This window comes from Salmo salar, chromosome ssa01, assembly GCF_905237065.1.
Source record: "Salmo salar chromosome ssa01, Ssal_v3.1, whole genome shotgun sequence".
Lineage (NCBI taxonomy): Eukaryota > Metazoa > Chordata > Actinopteri > Salmoniformes > Salmonidae > Salmo > Salmo salar.
Window position 1 is genome coordinate 130,089,752 of NC_059442.1, and position 18,647 is coordinate 130,108,398.

Genomic DNA, 18,647 nt, shown 5'->3' on the forward strand with positions numbered 1-18,647 from the left:
GTTCTCCTCTCCTGTCCTCTCCAGGCTGTCTGAGGGTCTGGTTCAACAGAAGGAGTTGTCTGGGGTTCAGTCTGTCTTGCTGGAGTACGTCTCTCCGTCTTGTTTTTTCACAGTACAGCCACAGGCCTGCATACAGGGGACAAGGTCAGTACACTACACACTCACAGACACACACACACTGCACACATGCTGTCTCTCTCTCTCACACACACGCACGCACACACGTGAGTTTGTAACAGTCTGTCTCCTTGCCTACAGCTGCTCAGCTGCTCTGGTAAAACCCTCTCCCACTCTGCTTGAGCAGCAGAAGAAGACTGGTGGAGACATTGAGGAGTGGCGCGATGTTTAGGGCCCTGGACAAAATGTCAGGAGGCCCAACTGACGGGCTCAATGCAAGGGACTACACAAGCTCCGCCTCAGGAGGACAAATCCCAACATGCACTAGACCAGGAAGCACAAACAATGTGCTTTAGTAGGCGATGCAGTGCCGATGTGATGTGGTGTTGCCTGATCTATTTAGGCACGCCGTTTATTTTATTTTATTCGATTAGTTTATTATCGATTATTAAATTCTTAAGCCCACGAGTGCCAACAGTGCAGGTCAAAAAGAGATGTAAAAATACATATATTTCCTCACCCAGGGATATGGATATCATAAGGTGAATGCACCAATTTGTAAGTCGCTCTGGATAAGAGCGTCTGCTAAATGACGTAAATGTAAATATGAATACTAACATAGTAGTTGTACAGTAAATAGTGATAGTAGTATCAGGGGCTGTTGTGAAGGGAAGACCATGTTTCAAGTCCAGTGCATAAATATCAAGGCTATAGTGTACAAAACGGTTTATTTTTAACCACTGTCTGTGCTCAGCGTTCATGACTGTAAGTTGTACATTGAAGTTACTTGTATAAGAAAACACATCGTTGTCAAAGACAAACAGTGTTTGGATGTCATGTTTTTATTTATTATGTCATTGATATTTTACCAAACAATTTCTAAATGTACTACAAAATAAGGCATAACCAGAAGGAGTTACTGAAATGCAGAGGGATGTTGGTTGTATTGTCTTTTTCTAGATTTCTTCTTCATTTGTTTATCACCCTTTGATTCAAGGCCATTGTGCAATCTACTTTTAAGTAAACTGCACCTTATGTATGTTTATTTACTAAAAGGGTTGCAGAAAGTAATGATCTATTACCAAAATGCTGTAGAAACAATACCTACAGCTCCCCAGTGGAATGAATAGCAGCTAGGTAACTCAACCCCTCTCTGATGTCACCACGGGTAACTGAGACCTGGAGACCGACTGGAGCTGCATCCGTGGAGCTCGAGCCTACCGAGACACGCCTCCACCGGCCACAAATTCCGTTACTCGGGGAAAAACGGATTTGACAACATGGCGCACTTTCTGGGAAATAACTTTAGTCAGTTCGCGGCCGGTAGAGTGGGAATATCGCATGATTGTTCACTTTTGGTTGGAGAATAGTTGGAGTTCCATCCTACTACATTGTTGTGTGAGATCGCACTGTTTCTCTGTCCTGTTTGGGAAGCGGACTGCATGGGATGAAAGTTTTAAGTTGCTGCCGCTGGGTATAAAACTAGGACAGGATGGAGAAACATCGACCGAAGAAAGAAAGGGTAAATATAACCCAATGACAACAAAAACAATACCGTTTATTTTACAAAGCAGAGCCTATGGGCTATATATGTAGCTGCAATATAGGCTGGCAAACGTATCAACATCAGCCAAAGCGCTTTGATGATGCGTTTGATGTTGTGTCCAAGTGGCGCAGCTATTCAGCCCATACCGCGCTAGTATGTAGCACATTGCATTTCATAGCAATTTAGTGGAAGATAAAAGCAGCCATGTTACAGTATTACTTTAATAAAAAGACAAGATACAAATGTAACCTTCTTTTTTACAGGTGTTATGTTACTTGGGTGACAAAGAGCACGTGGTGGTTGAATCTTTAGTGTCTTTCTCTCGCTCTCTTTGTCAGAGGAGGTCCCTGGTTTCATTCTCTCAGGAATGTGTTTCTCCCTGCTGACCTGGGCTGAGCTGGGAGGGGGAGGAAGGGACATGGAAGTGGTGTGTGTGAGTGTGTGTGTGTGTGTGCGTGCTTGTGAAGAGGGTGTTCCTGTACTACTGTGCCAACAAAACAGTTTTGACTAATGCATACAAGCCCATTGGCTGTATACACAGGTTGAAAAGCTTCTCTCTCTCGCTCACTCTCTCTCTGTCTCTTTCTCTCTCTGTGTATCTCTCTGTCTATCTCTCTCTCTCTGTGTGTGTGTGTGTGTATTCTCAGTGGAAACTTCCTACTGTGTGAGTTAGTGCTCCAATCAGCTGTTTGGACAGAGAAAGCCACTGGGACTGTGTGTGTGTGTGTGTGTGTGTGTGTGTGTGTGTGTGTGTGTGTGTGTGTGTATGTGTATGTGTGTGTGTGTGTGTGTGTGTGTGTGTGTGTGTGTGTGTGTGTGTGTGTGTGTGTGTGTGTGTGTGTGTGTGTGTGTGTGTGTGTGTGTGTGTGTGTGTGTGTGTGTGTGTGAGAGCGATAATGACAGCCTTGGTGTAAGTCATTCTGAAAGGACAAATCTGGCAACAGCAGATCAGGGAGGGAAGCAGCTTTTCTAAGTTGAGGCAACAGAGGGCTAACCTCAACGTACACACACACAGTCTTGTACAGCTAACCTTGTGGGGACACACCATTCAGTACCATTCAAAATCCTTACCCTTACCCTAACCTTAACCCTAAAACCTAAACCTAACCCACAAGAATAGTTAAACACACACACACACACACACACACACACACACACACACACACACACACACACACACACACACACTACACACACACAATATCAAATGCTGACATAAACATTGCTTCAATGTTTTGGTGGAACAGATTAGAATCTCAGATGTTTATCAACATGGTTCTCTGGACTGTAAAATGACTTTAACGTTGAGAAAAGTGTATCTGATTGAATGAAAAGATAACTGACCACTCTTCCCCACATTTCTCTTCTTCCTCCTCCCTCTCTCCATCTCAGTTCTCTCTCTTCGGCCCTCGCTCTTCTACCCGAGCCACCAACCCTCCCTCTTCCTCCTCTTCGTCCTCTACCTCTGCTCGCCCCATCCCTCCCCCTCTCTGCCAGACAGACCCTCATCCTTGCATCCCTCCCGGGCCTCCTATCCTTTCTAAGGCAGAGTTTCTGGAGGCAGTACGTCGCAGTAACCAGGCATGCCAACGGGGGCAGTACAGCCTGGCAGTGCAGCTCTACGGCGAGGCCCTGTCTGCTGACCCTCAGAACTGCATCCTGTACAGTAACCGCTCTGCGGCCCTTCTCCACCTGGGACAGTACCAGACCGCCCTGGACGACGCCCTCAAAGCCCGTCTGCTTAACCCCAAATGGCCCAAGGTAGGACAGGCTTTATTCCAGTCTATACTAGAACATACAGCCAGTAAACAAATGAGAGAGAGAGAGAGAGAGAGAGAGAGAGAGAGAGAGAGAGAGAGAGAGAGAGAGAGAGAGTGAGTCAGGGGTCTTTGTAAGGAGTCAGAACCTAGAAAGGCTTTTCCAGGCTGGCTCTGTTATCTCTCTCCCTGGGTCTGGGCCAGCTCCACTCCACTTCCCCTCTCTATACTGAAGAGAATAGACGGAAGCTGCTTCTGGGTGTGTGTGTCGTAGCAGTGGTCCTGCTGCTGTATTCTCTGTGGGTCAGTGTGAAGGTCAGGTGTAATGAACTACCACTCTGAGAACGTTGCTTACCTCAGCCTGGCCTCCCTCTCTTTTCCTTTCCTTCTGCTCTCTTTTCTTTTCTTCACTCTTTCTGTCAGCCTCCCTTCCGCCGGTCGCCAATCCGCTGCACCCCTGTCGACTTCTGTGTTGGCACAGCAGGCTACACACACACACACACACACACACACACACACACACACACACACACACACACACACACACACACGGCAGAGTTGGGCATGGGAGCTGAGAGGCAACAGGGAAAACAGAAGCAGGGGCACAAAAGCACAGTGAATAGAGGTGTGTGTGTGTGTGTGTGTGTGTGTGTGTGTTGTGTTGTGTTGTGTTGTGTTGTGTGTGTGTGTGTGTGTGTGTGTGTGTGTGTGTGTGTGTGTGTGTGTGTGTGTGTGTGTGTGTGTGTGTGTGTGTAAGGCGCACAGACGTTGTTTTTCTTGTTTTTTCTCTTCTTTCTCTCCTTTTGTCGGTGTGTTTCGTGCTCCGCTTTAACTGGTCTTTGTGTCTTTGTCATTTAGATGGAGCCGTGTCGCAGGAGTGAAAAGCCTTGGAGTGTTTTTCTCCCATACAACCTTCCTGTTTTCTCTGGAGCTCTTTGCTGTTTGGGAGTTGCCCTCTCCTCTTTCAGCCTTCACTGGGTTTCTGTATAGTTGTTGCTAGGCAGATTGGCATATTGAAAGAGGCTTTTTCACTTACAGGTGCATTGAGCACCCAGGGTTCATAGTGGTGAGAAACTAAGTAGCCCAACTCAAACCTTATATGGTTCTTAATTTCAATGGACAGATGGATGAAGCTTAGAAAGACCATGCAGTTTGAAAAAAAGGCTCTTTCTGATGGATTGTTGACTGACTTTTCTGTCCATACTGGTCCTTTCTCTTAGACCGTGGTCACCAACCCTGGCTCTGTTGTTCTGGAAATCTCTCTCTCTCTCTCTGTGAGTTGTTAAGCTCTCCAAACTATACCATGTTCAGCTCTTTTAAGTCAGTCATGGCCCCTATGAAAGGCTTTGAAGTGGTCAGTCTGTCACTACAGATTTACATATGAAGGCCCATATGTACCCTGAAAGGTCTTGCCCCGTGAGACAAAAACTCTGGGAGTGTGTTTGGTTGGACATGTTCCCGTGTAGCTTTCACCTTTTTGAAGCAGCTTTCAGACCCACAAACATCCAAACACCACAGCTGTTTAGGTTGGGCTGTGATGTTGCATCATAAACACCAGAGGGCGGTATTACGTCACATACAGAAACACCTTTCTCACATGACACACAAACACACATCAAATATAATCCTGTACATATAAACCCACAAAATGCACCATTCATGCAAATAATTCTAAAGCCCAAGCCGCTGTTTCAGCTCAAGGGTGCACAATACAGGCTTTGAATAAAAACTGGGGTTAAAAAAAAATCCAGCCCTCCTAAACATTAAGTTCCACATGGAACAGAGCGCTTAATGAAAACTAGCATCCTCTCCTTCTCCTCTCCTATTAAAAGACTAACACCAGATGATGCCAGTTTGCAGCCTCTCATCCGTGAGAGTGTGATAACGTGATGAAAAGCGCACATCATCAGTATCTATTTCCTGCTGTCACATGCACACTAATGCACACACACACACACACACACACACACACACACACACACACACACACACACACACACACACACACACACACACACACACACACACACCCCTCTAATGAGCCTCAGTGCGGGCTAGCACTATAGTGGGCTTAATTGGTTGTTATTAATTGGGAGATGTTCTTACACACTTGCGGGCACGCGCACACACACACACACACACACACACAACATCTGCTCACAGACAGCCAGAGCCTACCAACTCTGCTTTCTCAGCGAAGCACCCCAATCCCTCCTCTCTGCCCACCTTTCTCTCTTTCTCTCCCACTCACACAGTTGGGTTCCTTTGTAGAGTGGCAGTGTGGAGGAAGGAGACATTTGGAGAGAGGGATGGATTGGTCATTAGGAGAGGGTATGGGAAAATGAGATGTGAAGAGAGAGGTGGATAAATGGGTGAATAGATGTGAAAGCGGAAGAGAACGGGAGGTGGAATACAAGTTGTTATTAAAGAGTGGTTATGTTGTGTTGGATAATTATAAAGTTAGTGTTTCAGTGGCCGTCATACAGAGTGTGAGAGGGTTACACTTCTGAATGTATTGTCAGCTGTAAAGGGTTTGGGCTTTAGTTTTAATCCTGACCATAAGCCCAGTTGTACACCAGACTCTCTACAGCAGCTTTTCCCAGCGTTCCCATTTCAGCAGCCCAGAGGAATGCAGCCAGTGTCCCATATTCTCTGTTTTGGAATTCTGTTCTCTGTGGTGGATTTGGGAATTCCCCGGTACCTCAGCCTTTTCCGGGAAGCTTCTGAAATAAGAATATGTGTTCTTCTAGAGGAGATTGGTGCTGGTGCTGCCATAATAGAGAGTGGGGAAGAAAAGGGAAGAGAGGGAGGGAGAGAGAGAGATCAGTATGTAGCCACTAATAACTGGGTGTGTGAGTCTATTTCCAGGCGAGGATTAATGAACAATCACATATGATGGGTAATTAAAGGGAAGGAGTATGAGGAGCCCTGTGCTGTGTGTGTGTGCGTCTGTGCGTGCGTATGTGCGCCTGTGTGTTTTTGGTTTTACAATCCTTGTGGGGACCAGAACCCATTCTGTGAGCTTGTGTGGCCTACCACTTCGCGGCTGAGCCGTTGTTGCTCCTTGATGTTTCTACTTCACAAAACACAAATTTGAAGGGGTGTCCACATAATTTTGTATATATAGTGTATGTGACTATCAGTGTTGTGGTCTAGCTTTAGGGTATATATATAAACTTAATTAGGTCTATAATCAACAGCCAAGCCTCACAATTTCACACATTTTGCTGTTTTTAAAGGCTTTACACTTTTTCTGTTATACCAGCCTCTGATATTATTTATAATTTATTTAGGGTTGTTTACACTTTTCCAAATTGTCAGAAAAATTATATTTCTAATAATAATAATAATAATAATGATAATAACCTTGTTTTTCCTTGATCTCCTTCTTATTGTTATTATTATGATGATCATCTTTATTATAATAAGCAATGTCATTATCATTAGTAGGCTTTGTATAGCAGCCTTATATAACCACCATCAAGCTGTAAGCCTAAGAGCACATCCTGTTTAGTCTTAATGCTGTAACTTACTTAAGCCTACAGTGTATTTCAATAGTTATATAGGCTACTGTATCAATCAATCATTCATTTGTTCATGTCATCACACAGCATAGAAGGCAGTCATGATTTGAAATGCAATCAAGCATTTAAGTTTTAAAATAAAATAACAACGCAGCCATTGAATAAATAACAAACCATTCCATTTCTGAAATTGCGTTCACGTTTTTGCTGTAATGAAGGCTTTACAATTTTTTTTACAACAGAATCTCTGGGAAGCGTATCATTTATTTAGTGTTGTTTACATTGTTCCAAACGGTCCGAAAAATGATATTGAAATCTAACAGCACCTGTTTGGCACACATAATATGCAAGCAGGGCTTGCTCCTTACCTTAATTTTCTTGATCTCCGTTATTTTCCACACCGAGTCAAATTTATTCCCCACATCTGACTTCCCCTTTAACTCCTGAGCAATTAGTAAACATTCCCCCGTTTTGAGTTGATCCATTTTGCTGTCATGCGTTACGGTGTTCTGAGTTTGCTATGACCAATTTATTGATGTGATTGTGCTATACATCAGGCCCTATTGGTCGCATGCATTTGATGCATACACGTGTCACGTAAAGAGGGCAGGGGTTGAAATGAGGGATTTCGGTAACATAAGTTTTCAGTCAGAAAGGGCTGTAATTATGTTGCAGCTTCAGCAACACGGACAGAGGGCTGTTGATGTTCTGTGGTGGTCGCTGCAGCAGGGAGGGAGGGAGGGAGGGAGAGAGGGAGGGAGGGAGGGAGAGAGAGAGAGGGAGAGAGGGAGGGAGGGAGGGAGAGAGAGAGAGAGAGAGAGAGAGAGAGAGAGGGTTGTGCTCGTCACTCAGTTTTTAACAAAGCAAGTCTGAGGCCCGGCACAATCAAATCAATTGCGGTCGGACTCCCTCTAGTCATTTGTTTGTCTTAATTATTTCATCAAACAGTTCCCTTAAAGCATCAGACATGCTCAGTGCATATAGTTTATTTGGTTAAAACACATACGTAGGATATGGAAAAATACAAGTTTAAAAAGAACAGGCGACTCTTGGTCGACTCTTATTTTTTTTAGTCGGGGACAGTCCTAGGATCAATCTAAAGTCAAAGACACCATTCTATCTCCTACCCTGGTGATATAGATCACCACTGTCCCCTCAGGGGCTAACACACACTCTTCAGCCCATTTGCGTCAGATCAGAGGAATCCGCTGTTGGTACCTGATAATTATTGCAAATATGCAGGTCTCTACACACAGACACACACACGGCTGTGGAGACATTTTCAACGTTTGTACTTGGCGATATTTAGAATGTGTAGTTCAGCCACACGAAAGTCTGGAATAGACAGCAGGAAGAGCGAGAGAGCAGGGGGAGAGTGGGAGAGAGATGTGGGGGGGGGCAGGCAGGTTGTGGGTTGAGGTCCTGATGTTTTGGCTCGGAGATAGACATGGGTGATTAAGAGAGGATAGAGAGAGAGAGATAAATGGTGTGAGGGAGAAAGAAATAGAGGTGGGGGGAAGAGGGGGTGGGTGTCGAGAGAGACACCACCGCTAGTGACATAAGGATCATATATGGCCAAATAACACAGAATAAATAATGTATTACAAAATAGTACTTCTATTTGGACTTTGGAGTAACCACTACTCTAGGAAAGGGATCATTTAATGTGTCCATGCTTTTTGCCATGGTTGTATGAAATAGTTAATATCTTGCTACTGCACATGCTTGCACCCACACACACACACCTCCAGTATATTACTGTCTGACAGTCGTATGGGGGGTATAAGTCGCCCATCTTTATGTTTCCTTGGGGAACATCTGAAGGTCACGTTTGGCTAGCTAACACAACACATGCTTACATGAACATACACACACACACACACACACACACACACACACACACACACACACACACACACGCAAGCATTTCGCTTTACCCGCTATAACATCTGCTAAAATGTGTATGTGACATATACAATTTGATTTGACACACACACACACACACACACACACACACACACACACACACACACACACACACACACACACACACACACACACACACACACACACACACACACACTTTCTTTAATTTCACAGTAGCAACAGAAAGTGTCAGAGAAAATCCAAGACTGTAGTAGTAGTCATGCATATTGGTGTAATGTGTCTGCACTAGTTTTTGTCTTCCCGTTTAACAGCTACTAGTTAGGGCCATTTTTTATTTCGTTAACGGATCACATCAGATACATCCATCTCCTCCAACATCGTCTGAAAAAAAAAGAGATTCAAGCTTCTCTTGAATCTCTTAATAATTAATTGATCGAAAAGTAATATCTGAATTTGAGATAAAGTGCGGCATTGACCATATCTGATCGAAAAAATGCAGAACGTTCAATCCAATAATGCTTTGAGTTCTGTCTAATTCCGCTCTCTTTCTCTATCCCCCCTCTTTCTGTCCTTCTCTCTCTCTCTCTCTCTCTCTCTCTCTCTCTCTCTCACACACCCACCATATAGCCAGTTGGTGGCACATATGGAGATGGCACTGAGAGTTGCCAGGCTAGATTCCAGGCTAGACTGGGGTTTCTGCCAAACAGATGAGCCTCTGTGATTGTGTTTACTGTTTGGGAGTATTTGGAGTGTTTGGGGAAGAGGTACCGTCGAATGTGTTTTGTTTGCTTTGGGTTATTACGAGTTTGACTGTCTGTCTGCCTGTCTATCTGTCTGTCTGCTGAGATCTGTTTACTAGCTGATAAACACACACACACACACATAATAGTATGACATTAACTAACACAGCTTGTCTCTGTACTCTGTGTGTCTGTTCAGTCTGTGGACCTTTGTACTACCCTGTCCTCTCCTCTCAACCCTCAGGGTGTCTAATCTCATTCTTCCATTCCATCAGGTATCTTTTCTCCTGTTCAGTTACAGTGTGGTGGTGAAACATGTTTTTCCCCAATACATGTTCCCCCATACATGTTCTCCCACCTAGTTGAAATCCTGGAGATCTGTTCAAGTTAATTGAAGATATGTCGCGCACACACACACACACACACACACACACACACACACACACACACACACACACACACACACACACACACACACACACACACACACACACACACACACACACACACACACACACACACACACACTCAAAAGCACTAGTACCTAGAATCAGGCACTCCCAGTCAAGCTGTTGTAGTGCTCACTACAGCCAACACACCTCAGAACTGCTAAAGACACCTTGGCAGAGACGGATTTGGTGGCTCGAGATGTGTGCAACAAATTTTCATTCTAACATGACTTTTTCATTCTAATGTGTGTGTGTGCGCACCCGCGTGCGCCTTGTGGTGTGTGTGTTTTTGTTCTTGGAAAAGCTCCATGCAGTTAACCGTATTCATGAAAGAACTATGAGGTTGGCACCAGCCACAAGCATAAACAAATATCACACACACACACTGCATTATTGATTAGGCTGGGCAGCCAGGTCGCTAAAGATCCAAGGCGAAATTCAACGTCTGTCCAGGTACCCACGACGTCGGGAGATTACCTAAAAACCGGCCACAACGGTGAGTGCTATTACCCCCATGTAGGCCTGTGGTTTGCTAGAGCTCTGTGGATGGGGACGACGGATGGGCATAAGCTGCGAGTTCCAGCGCCGAGGGTCGCTTGTCAATCCCACTCATAGGCACTGTTTTATTTTACCCTATCCCAAACCTTAACCCTTACCTTAACCATTCTGAATTAATGCCTAAACGTAACTTTCGAAATGTGACGTTTATGGACAAACGTTGGATTCTGAAGTGAGACTGTGAGAGTTTGTTGGACAGAAATTTAAGATCAACCCCCAGTCGTCCATAGCTGTGTGTGTGTGCGTGAGTGTGAGAGAGAGAGATTGGCAGCAGAGAGAGGCCAGGTTTCTCTCTCTCTCCCTACCAGCTGTTGTCTAACTAGTGTACCCCCTCCCCAATACACAGGGGCTACAGTTCTGTCAGCTCAATGGAATACACCACTACACCTGTCATTATGAACTAGCTATTGGGTTATTACGAGTTTGTCTGTCTGTCTGTCTGTCAGTCTCTCTGTCTGTCTGCTAGGATCTGGCTACTAGCTCGCTCACACGTGTGTGTGTGTGTGTGTGTGTGTGTGTGTGTGTGTGTGTGTGTGTGTGTGTGTGTGTGTGTGTGTGTGTGTGTGTGCGTGTGTGTGTGTGCGTGTGTGCGTGTGTGTGTGTGCGTGCCTGCGTGCGTGCGTGCGTGTCGTGCGTGTGTGTGTGTGTGTCACTCTGTGTTGGTCTTCACCTCCCGGCACTCTCCACAAATTCATCTATGCCCCCCCACCCCCCCAATACACACATGGGCTCCAGTTCTGTCAGCCCAACGGAATACACCACCACACCTGTCATTATAAAACGGAAAAGTGGTGTGTGCATTTGTATTCACCACCTTTGCTATGAAGCCCCTAAAGATTAGATTGCACACAGGTGGACTTTATTTAAGTGTCACATGATCTCAGTATATATACACTTGTTCTGAAAGGCCCCAGAGTCTGCAACACCACTAAGCAAGGGGCACCACCAAGCAAGTGGCACCATGAAGACCAAGGTGCTCTCCAAACAGGTCAGGGACAAGTTGTGGAGATGTACAGATCAGGGTTGGGTTATAAAAAAATATCTGAAACTTTGAACATCCCACGGAGCACCATTAAATCCATTATTAAAAAATGGAAAGAATATGGCACCACAATAAACCTGCCAATAGAGGGCCGCCCACCAAAACTCACGGACCAGGCAAGGAGGGTATTAATCAGAGAGGCAACAAAGAGACCAAAGATAACCCTGAAGGAGCTGCAAAGCTCCACAGCGGAGATTGGAGTATCTGTCCATAGGACCACTTTAAGCCATACACTCCACAGAGCTGGGCTTTACGGAAGAGTGGACAGAAAAAAAGCCATTGCTTAAAGAGAAAAAAAAGCAAACTCGTTTGGTGTTCGCCAAAAGGCATGTGGGAGACTCCCCAAACATATGGAAGAAGGTACTCTGGTCAGATGAGACTAAAATTGAGCTTTTTGGCCATCAAAGAAAATGCTATGTCTGGCACAAACCCAACACCTCTCATCACCCCGAGAACACTATCCCCACAGTGAAGTATGGTGGTGGCAGCATCATGCTGTGGGGATGTTTTCCATCGACAGGGACTGGGAAACTGGTCAGAAACGAAGGAATGATGGATGGCGCTAAATACAGGGAAATTCTTGAGGGATACCTGTTTCAGTCTTCCAGAAATTTGAGACTGGGATGGAGGTTCACCTTCCAGCAGGACAATGACCGTAAGCATACTGCTAAAGCAACACTCAAGTGGTTTAAGGGGAAACATTTAAATGTCTTGGAATGGCCTAGTCAAAGCCCAGACCTTAATCCAATTGACAATCTGTGGTATGACTTAAATATTGCTGTACACCAGCGGAACCCATCCAACTTGAAGGAGCTGGAGCAGTTTTGCCTTGAAGAATGGCCAAAAATCCCAGTGGCTAGATGTGCCAAGCTTATAGAGACATACCCCAAGAGACTTGCAGCTGTAATTTCTGCAAAAGGTGGCTCTACAAAGTATTTACTTTGGGGAGGTGAATAGTTATGCACACTCAAGTTTTATTTGTTTCACAAGAAAAAATATTTTGCGTCTTCAAAGTGGTGGGCATGTTGTGTAAATCAAATGATACAAACCCCCCAAAAATCAATTTTAATTCCAGGTTGTAAGCCAACAAATTAGTAAAAATGCCAAGGGGGTGAATACTTTCGCAAGCCACTGTACTTGTAGAATAAAGTACTGTACATGTACTGGTTCTATATTGTCCTCTCTCCTCTTCCCTCTCATCCTGTCTTATTCTCTCCTCTCATCCTGTCTTATCCTCCCCTCTCATCCTGTCTTATCCTCTCCTCTAATCCTGTCTTATCCTCACCTCTCATCCTGTCTTATCCTCTCCCCTCTCATCGTGTCTTATCCTCTCCTCTACCCTCTCATCCTGTCTTATCCTCTCCCCTCTCATCCTGTCTTATCCTCTCCTTTCCCCTCTCATCCTGTCTTATCCTCTCCCCTCTCATCCTGTCTTATCCTCTCCCCCTGTCCTTTGTAATGTGATAAGGTTGCTTTAGGGATTTCTCTTCCATCAAACACTGTTTTATTTCATATATCTATCAAGAGAGAGGGAGACAGCCAGCCAGTCACCTTTTTCTGTTACCACTTACACCACCATTACATCACACACACATAGTCACAATCCCCAGTCTTGATCTTCTGCTCTGTGTGTTCCTCTGAGTCATCAGTCTTTCATCCTCTGTTTGGACCGTGTACCTACACACACACCCTGCGAGTGTGTACATCACTACAAGCAACCATGACACCATTAATAGTTCAACATCACTGGTACACACTCTCTGAAGACTTGCCAAGATGGTGTGTGTGTGTGTGTGTGTGTGTGTGTGTGTGTGTGTGTGTGTGTGTGTGTGTGTGTGTGTGTGTTTGATTGGTGGAGGAGTGGAAAGTGGGGTGTGAAATACACTGCTGGAGGAGAGAGCAAGAACGAGCGCAAGAGAGAGCGAGAAGGAACCTGAGTGATCTGCAGTGAGGCAAGTTATTTTGTCTCTGTCAGTGCAGTATCTGACTGTCACAGTAATACACTACATATACAAAAGTATGTGGACACCCCTTCATATTAGTGGATGCGCCTATTTCAGCCGTTGCTGACAGGTGTATCAAATCGAGCACACAGCCATGCAACCTCCATAGACAAACATTGGCAGTTGAATTGCCTTACTGAAAAGCTCAGTGACTTTCAACGTAGCACCATCATAGGGTGCCAACTTTCCAACAAGTCAGTTGTAAAATGTCTGCCCTGCTAGAGCTGCCCCGGTCAACTGTAAGTGCTGTTATTGTGAAGTGGAAACGTCTAGGAGCAACAAGGAGCAAAATTGTCTATCCACGGTTGCAACACTCACTACCGAGTTCCTAATTGCCTCTAGAAGCAACGTCAGCACAATAACTGTTTGTTGGGAGCTTCATGAAATGGATTTCCATGGCCAAGCAGCCGCATACAAGCCTAAGATCACCATGCGCAATGCCAAGCTTCGGGTGGAGTGGTGTAAAGCTCGCCGCCATTGGACTCTGGAGCAGTGAAACACTTTCTCTGGAGTGATGAATCACACTTCACCATCTGGAAGTCCGATGGACGAATCTGGGTTTGGCGATGCCAGGAGAACGCTACCTGCCCCAATGCATAGTGTCAACTGTAAAGTTTGGTGGAGGAAGAATAATGGTCTGGGGCTGTTTATCATGGTTCGGGCTGGGGCCCTTAGTTCCAGTGATAGGAAATCTTAACGCTACAGCATACAATGACATTCTAGACAATTTTGTTCCTGTTTCAGCATGAAAATCCCCCCGTGCACAAAGCGAGGTCCATACAGAAATGGTTTGTTGAGATCGGTGTGGAAGAACTTGACTGGCCTGCACAGAGCCCTGACCTCAATCCCATCGAACACTTTTGGGATGAATTGGAACACCGACTGCGAGCCAGGCCTAATCACCCAACATCAGTGACCAACTTCACTAATGCTTTTGTGGCTGTCCCCACAGCAATGTTCCAACATCTACGGATTACCAGGACGTGTGCTCCGAGCATGTGCTGACCAACTGGCAGGCATCTTCACAGACATTTTCAACATGTCCCTGATTGAGTCTGTAATACCAACATGTTTCAAGCAGACCACCAAAGTCCCTGTGCCCAACAACACAAAGGCAACATGCCTAAATTATGTCCGTAGCCCTGAAGTGCGTTGAAAGGCTGGTAATGGCTCACATCAACTCCCTTATCCCAGAAACCCTAGACCCACTCCAATTTGCATACCGCCCAAACAGATCCACAGATGATGCAATCTCTATTGCACTCCACACTGCCCTTTCCCACCTGGACAAAAGGAACACCTGCGTGAGAATGCTATTCATTGACTACAGCTCAGTGTTCAACACAATAGTACCCTCAAAGCTCATCACTAAGCTAAGGATCCTGGGACTAAACACCTCCCTCTGCAACTGGATCCTGGACTTCCTGACGGGCTGCCGCCCCCCGGTTGGTGAGGGTAGGTACCAACACATCTGCCCCGCTGATCCTCAACACTGGAGCCCCTCAGGAGTGCGTGCTCAGTCCCCTCCTGTACTCCCTGTTCACCCACGACTGCGTGGTCAGGCACGACTCCAACACCATCATTAAGTTTGCAGACGACACAACAGTGGTAGGCCTGATCACCGACAATGACGAGACAGGCTACAGGGAGGAGGTCAGAGACCTGGCCGGGTGGTGCCAGAATAACAACCTATCCCGCAACGTAACCAAGACTAAGGAGATGATTGTGGGCTACAGAAAAAGGAGGACCGAGCACGCCCCCATTCTCATCGACGGGGCTACAGTGGAGCAGGTTGAGAGCTTTAAGTTCCTTGGTGTCCACATCACCAACAAACTAGAATGATCCAAACACACCAAGACAGTCGTAAAGAGGGCACGACAAAGCCTATTCCCCCCTCAGGAAACTAAAAAGATTTGGCATGGGTCCTCAGATCCTCAAAAGGTTCTACAGCTGCAACATCGAGAGCATCTTGACTGTTTGCCTCACTGCCTGGTACGGCAACTGCGGCCTCCGTCCGCAAGGCACTACAGAGGGCACTGCGTACGGCCCAGTACATCACTGGGGCTAAGCTGCCTGCCATCCAGGACCTCTACACCAGGCGGTGTCAGAGGAAGGCCCTAAAAATTGTCAAAGACCCCACCCACCCCAGTCATAGACTGTTCTATCTACTACCGCATGGCAAGCGGTACCGGAGCTCCAAGTCCAGGACCAAAAGGCCCCCAAGCCATAAGACTCCTGAACAGGTAATCAAATGGCTACCCGGACTATTTGCATTGCGCCCCCCCAACCCCTCTTTACACTGCGGCTACTCTCTGTTTACCATATATACATAGTCACTTTAACTATACATTCATGTACATATTACCTCAATTAGCCTGACTAACCGGTGAACCCGCACATTGGCTACCCGGACTATCTGCATTGTGTCCCGCCACCCACCACCCGCCAAACCCTCTTTTACTCTACTGCTACTCTCTGTTGATCATATATGCATAGTCACTTTAACCATACCTACATGTACATACTACCTCGATTAGTCCGACGAACCGGTGTCTGTATATAGCCTCGCTACTGTTATTATTAGTCTTTTTACTGTTGTTTTTTATTTCCTTACTTATCTATTGTTCACCTAATACCTATTTTTTACTTAAAAATTGCTCTGTTGGTTACGGCCTGTAAGTAAGCATTTCACTCAAAGGTCTACACCTGTTGTATTCGGCGCATGTGACAAATACACTTTGATTTTATCTAGTAGAAAGCCTTCACAGAAGAGTTGATGCTGTTAGAGCAGCAAGGGGGGGGGACCAACTCCATATTAATGCCCATGATTTTGGAATGAGATGTTCGACGAGCAGGTGTCCACATACTCTTGGTCATGTAGTGTACCTGTCATGATGGCGTGTGTGTTTGAACTCTACAGTAGCCTAGCTGGTATATGATGTTGCTAAGTGCCAGCACATTCTCTATTTTGCGTCCACGTCTACATGCTAACCTCTTTCTATGTCCCCCTCATTCTCCCTCTCTTTTTGGGCTGTCATGTTCTGTCCGTCCCAACCAGGGCTTTTCTTCACGCGCTGACAGCTCCTATCAGACCACAGCTCTACACCACGTGTGTGTGTGTGTGTGTGTGTGTGTGTGTGTGTGTGTGTGTGTGTGTGTGTGTGTGTGTGTGTGTGTGTGTGTGTGTGTGAAGGTACCACGTGGTTGATAGAACAGGACTAGGAGAGGAAAGGGGGATAGAGGGATTGTGTCTGTCAGCGCAGGGGTTGGCCGATCAGGCTGTTTGAAAAGGGAGCTGAGGATAATATTATGACACTATTGCTGGGGATCAAGGCAGTTAGCCAGGCCCATATTGTATGTGAGAGAGGATGTGTGTTGCGTGTATTGTATGTGAGAGAGGATGTGTGTTGCTTGTGAGTGTGTGATGGTTGACATGGTGCTAGGAGCCCATAGGGTATAATGAAAGCTGTTAGTTAATGTGTGTCACCGATCTCAGATACAGAGCCACTATCCGCAGACAGCAGATCACACACACATGCGACAACGCATGCACACACACACACACACACACACTATACGACAAGAGACACAACAAGTCATCCGTGTGTTTCTAAGAATAACAGCTGCTTGTCTTTCCCTCTGGCCCTTTTGAATGGCTCCCCCTCCTCCCCCATTATGAAGATGGATTGTTCTGATCCAATGCCAAAACCACCTCAACCCCCTCTGGGCTCTACCAAACGGACACTAAGGGGGTTGAAAAGTCAAATCTAATGACCTTGCAGGACAGATAAGGTTAAACTGATGATTCACTATTCACAACTGTTGGGCGTTGGGAATGTGGCCTGTCTGTGTGGGTTTTTTTTGTTTTACTGTACTTATGACCAGAAGTCCTCACAAGAATAGTAAACCAAGGAGAATTCGAGGACAGTTGGCCTAACCAACCCCTAGTTTCTTCCCCCACTTATAGAGTTGACTGGGTCAGGGTAAGCAATAGGCTAATACAAATGATGTTCTCTTAGTTCTACACACACACACGCGCGCTGTTTCCTGTTCAATTAAAAGGGGCAATCTGGAATTCTCAAAACCAATACGTTTTGGGGTTAACCAGCTGAGGGATGGGGCTGGAGGAATGTAACCCCTTTAATGACAGGGCTATGGATGCAAGGACTGAACATCCATGATATCAAAATGATAGTTTTAACCATGTTTAGAAGATATACAGTGTTTCTTTACAATTACATTGTTTACAAATAATAAAACAAGCTTATATTTTGGGGTCTGGTGGGGTAAACAGTTTGACTAAGCTCATGAGGCATTTGTTATATTCTTCAAGAACTGAGGTATTCATCCCAGAATACCCCTTTTAAATGTTTGCTACCTTTACAACTACCTTTACACTTTCAAAAATGCCCTTCTTGAAAGTGTAACATGTTTGTTACTGGTCTGTCGATTAAAATAAATATCTGTTTTGTTACTTATGCCATAATCTTTATTTGAAAGAATTTATTGCCCGGAAACAGTTGACATTGAAAGCTTTAATGATCTATCTTGTTAAAACAGATACTCAACTTTAAAATGTAAAAGTATTTTAAATGAACAATGTAACCAATGGCACTGCAGTAATCCTCTTCAAACGACATTTTCAATTCTTTCAGTAGAGAAACAAAACTCCAACAAATGGAAGTACAGTAGATATGTAACGGTTCACCAAACCACGGTTAGGTACGTTTTGTGGTCAGTTCGGTTTGGTTTTGGCACAATGGGAAAATGAAATGTCATTCACCATGTTCAGCATTCACAATGTTGCTTGCATTGTCTGTTGTTACCAGATTGTTATGTTGGGCCTCTCAAGTGTCCACTACGATGCTGCATTAGTAATCATGTGGAAGGTGGGCATTTACCAGTTGTGAAGTCTTAAATATCAGTTGGATGCATTCATGTGATTTGAACACATTGAGAAACGCATATTTGGCTAATGGCCAACAAACTGTGTCAACTGTAAACTAAAAGTACTAATACAATGC

General features: G+C 45.3%; 1 protein-coding gene across 2 annotated transcripts in view; it reads left to right on the top strand.

Moving 5' to 3' along the window:
* The first annotated feature begins 1,296 nt into the window (after positions 1 to 1,296).
* The window catches only part of LOC106561151 (tetratricopeptide repeat protein 28), an 84,725-nt gene continuing 67,374 nt past the window's right edge, over positions 1,297 to 18,647 (top strand). Inside the window, exons 1-2 of one of the 2 annotated variants that reach the window (XM_045688998.1) lie at positions 1,297 to 1,639; positions 3,056 to 3,424. In XM_045688998.1, coding sequence (XP_045544954.1) covers positions 1,610 to 1,639; positions 3,056 to 3,424 — 399 coding nt within the window. In that variant the 5' untranslated portion in view covers positions 1,297 to 1,609. The remainder of the gene's footprint in view (positions 1,640 to 3,055; positions 3,425 to 18,647) is intronic. The other variant, XM_045688992.1, reaches the window with a different exon arrangement.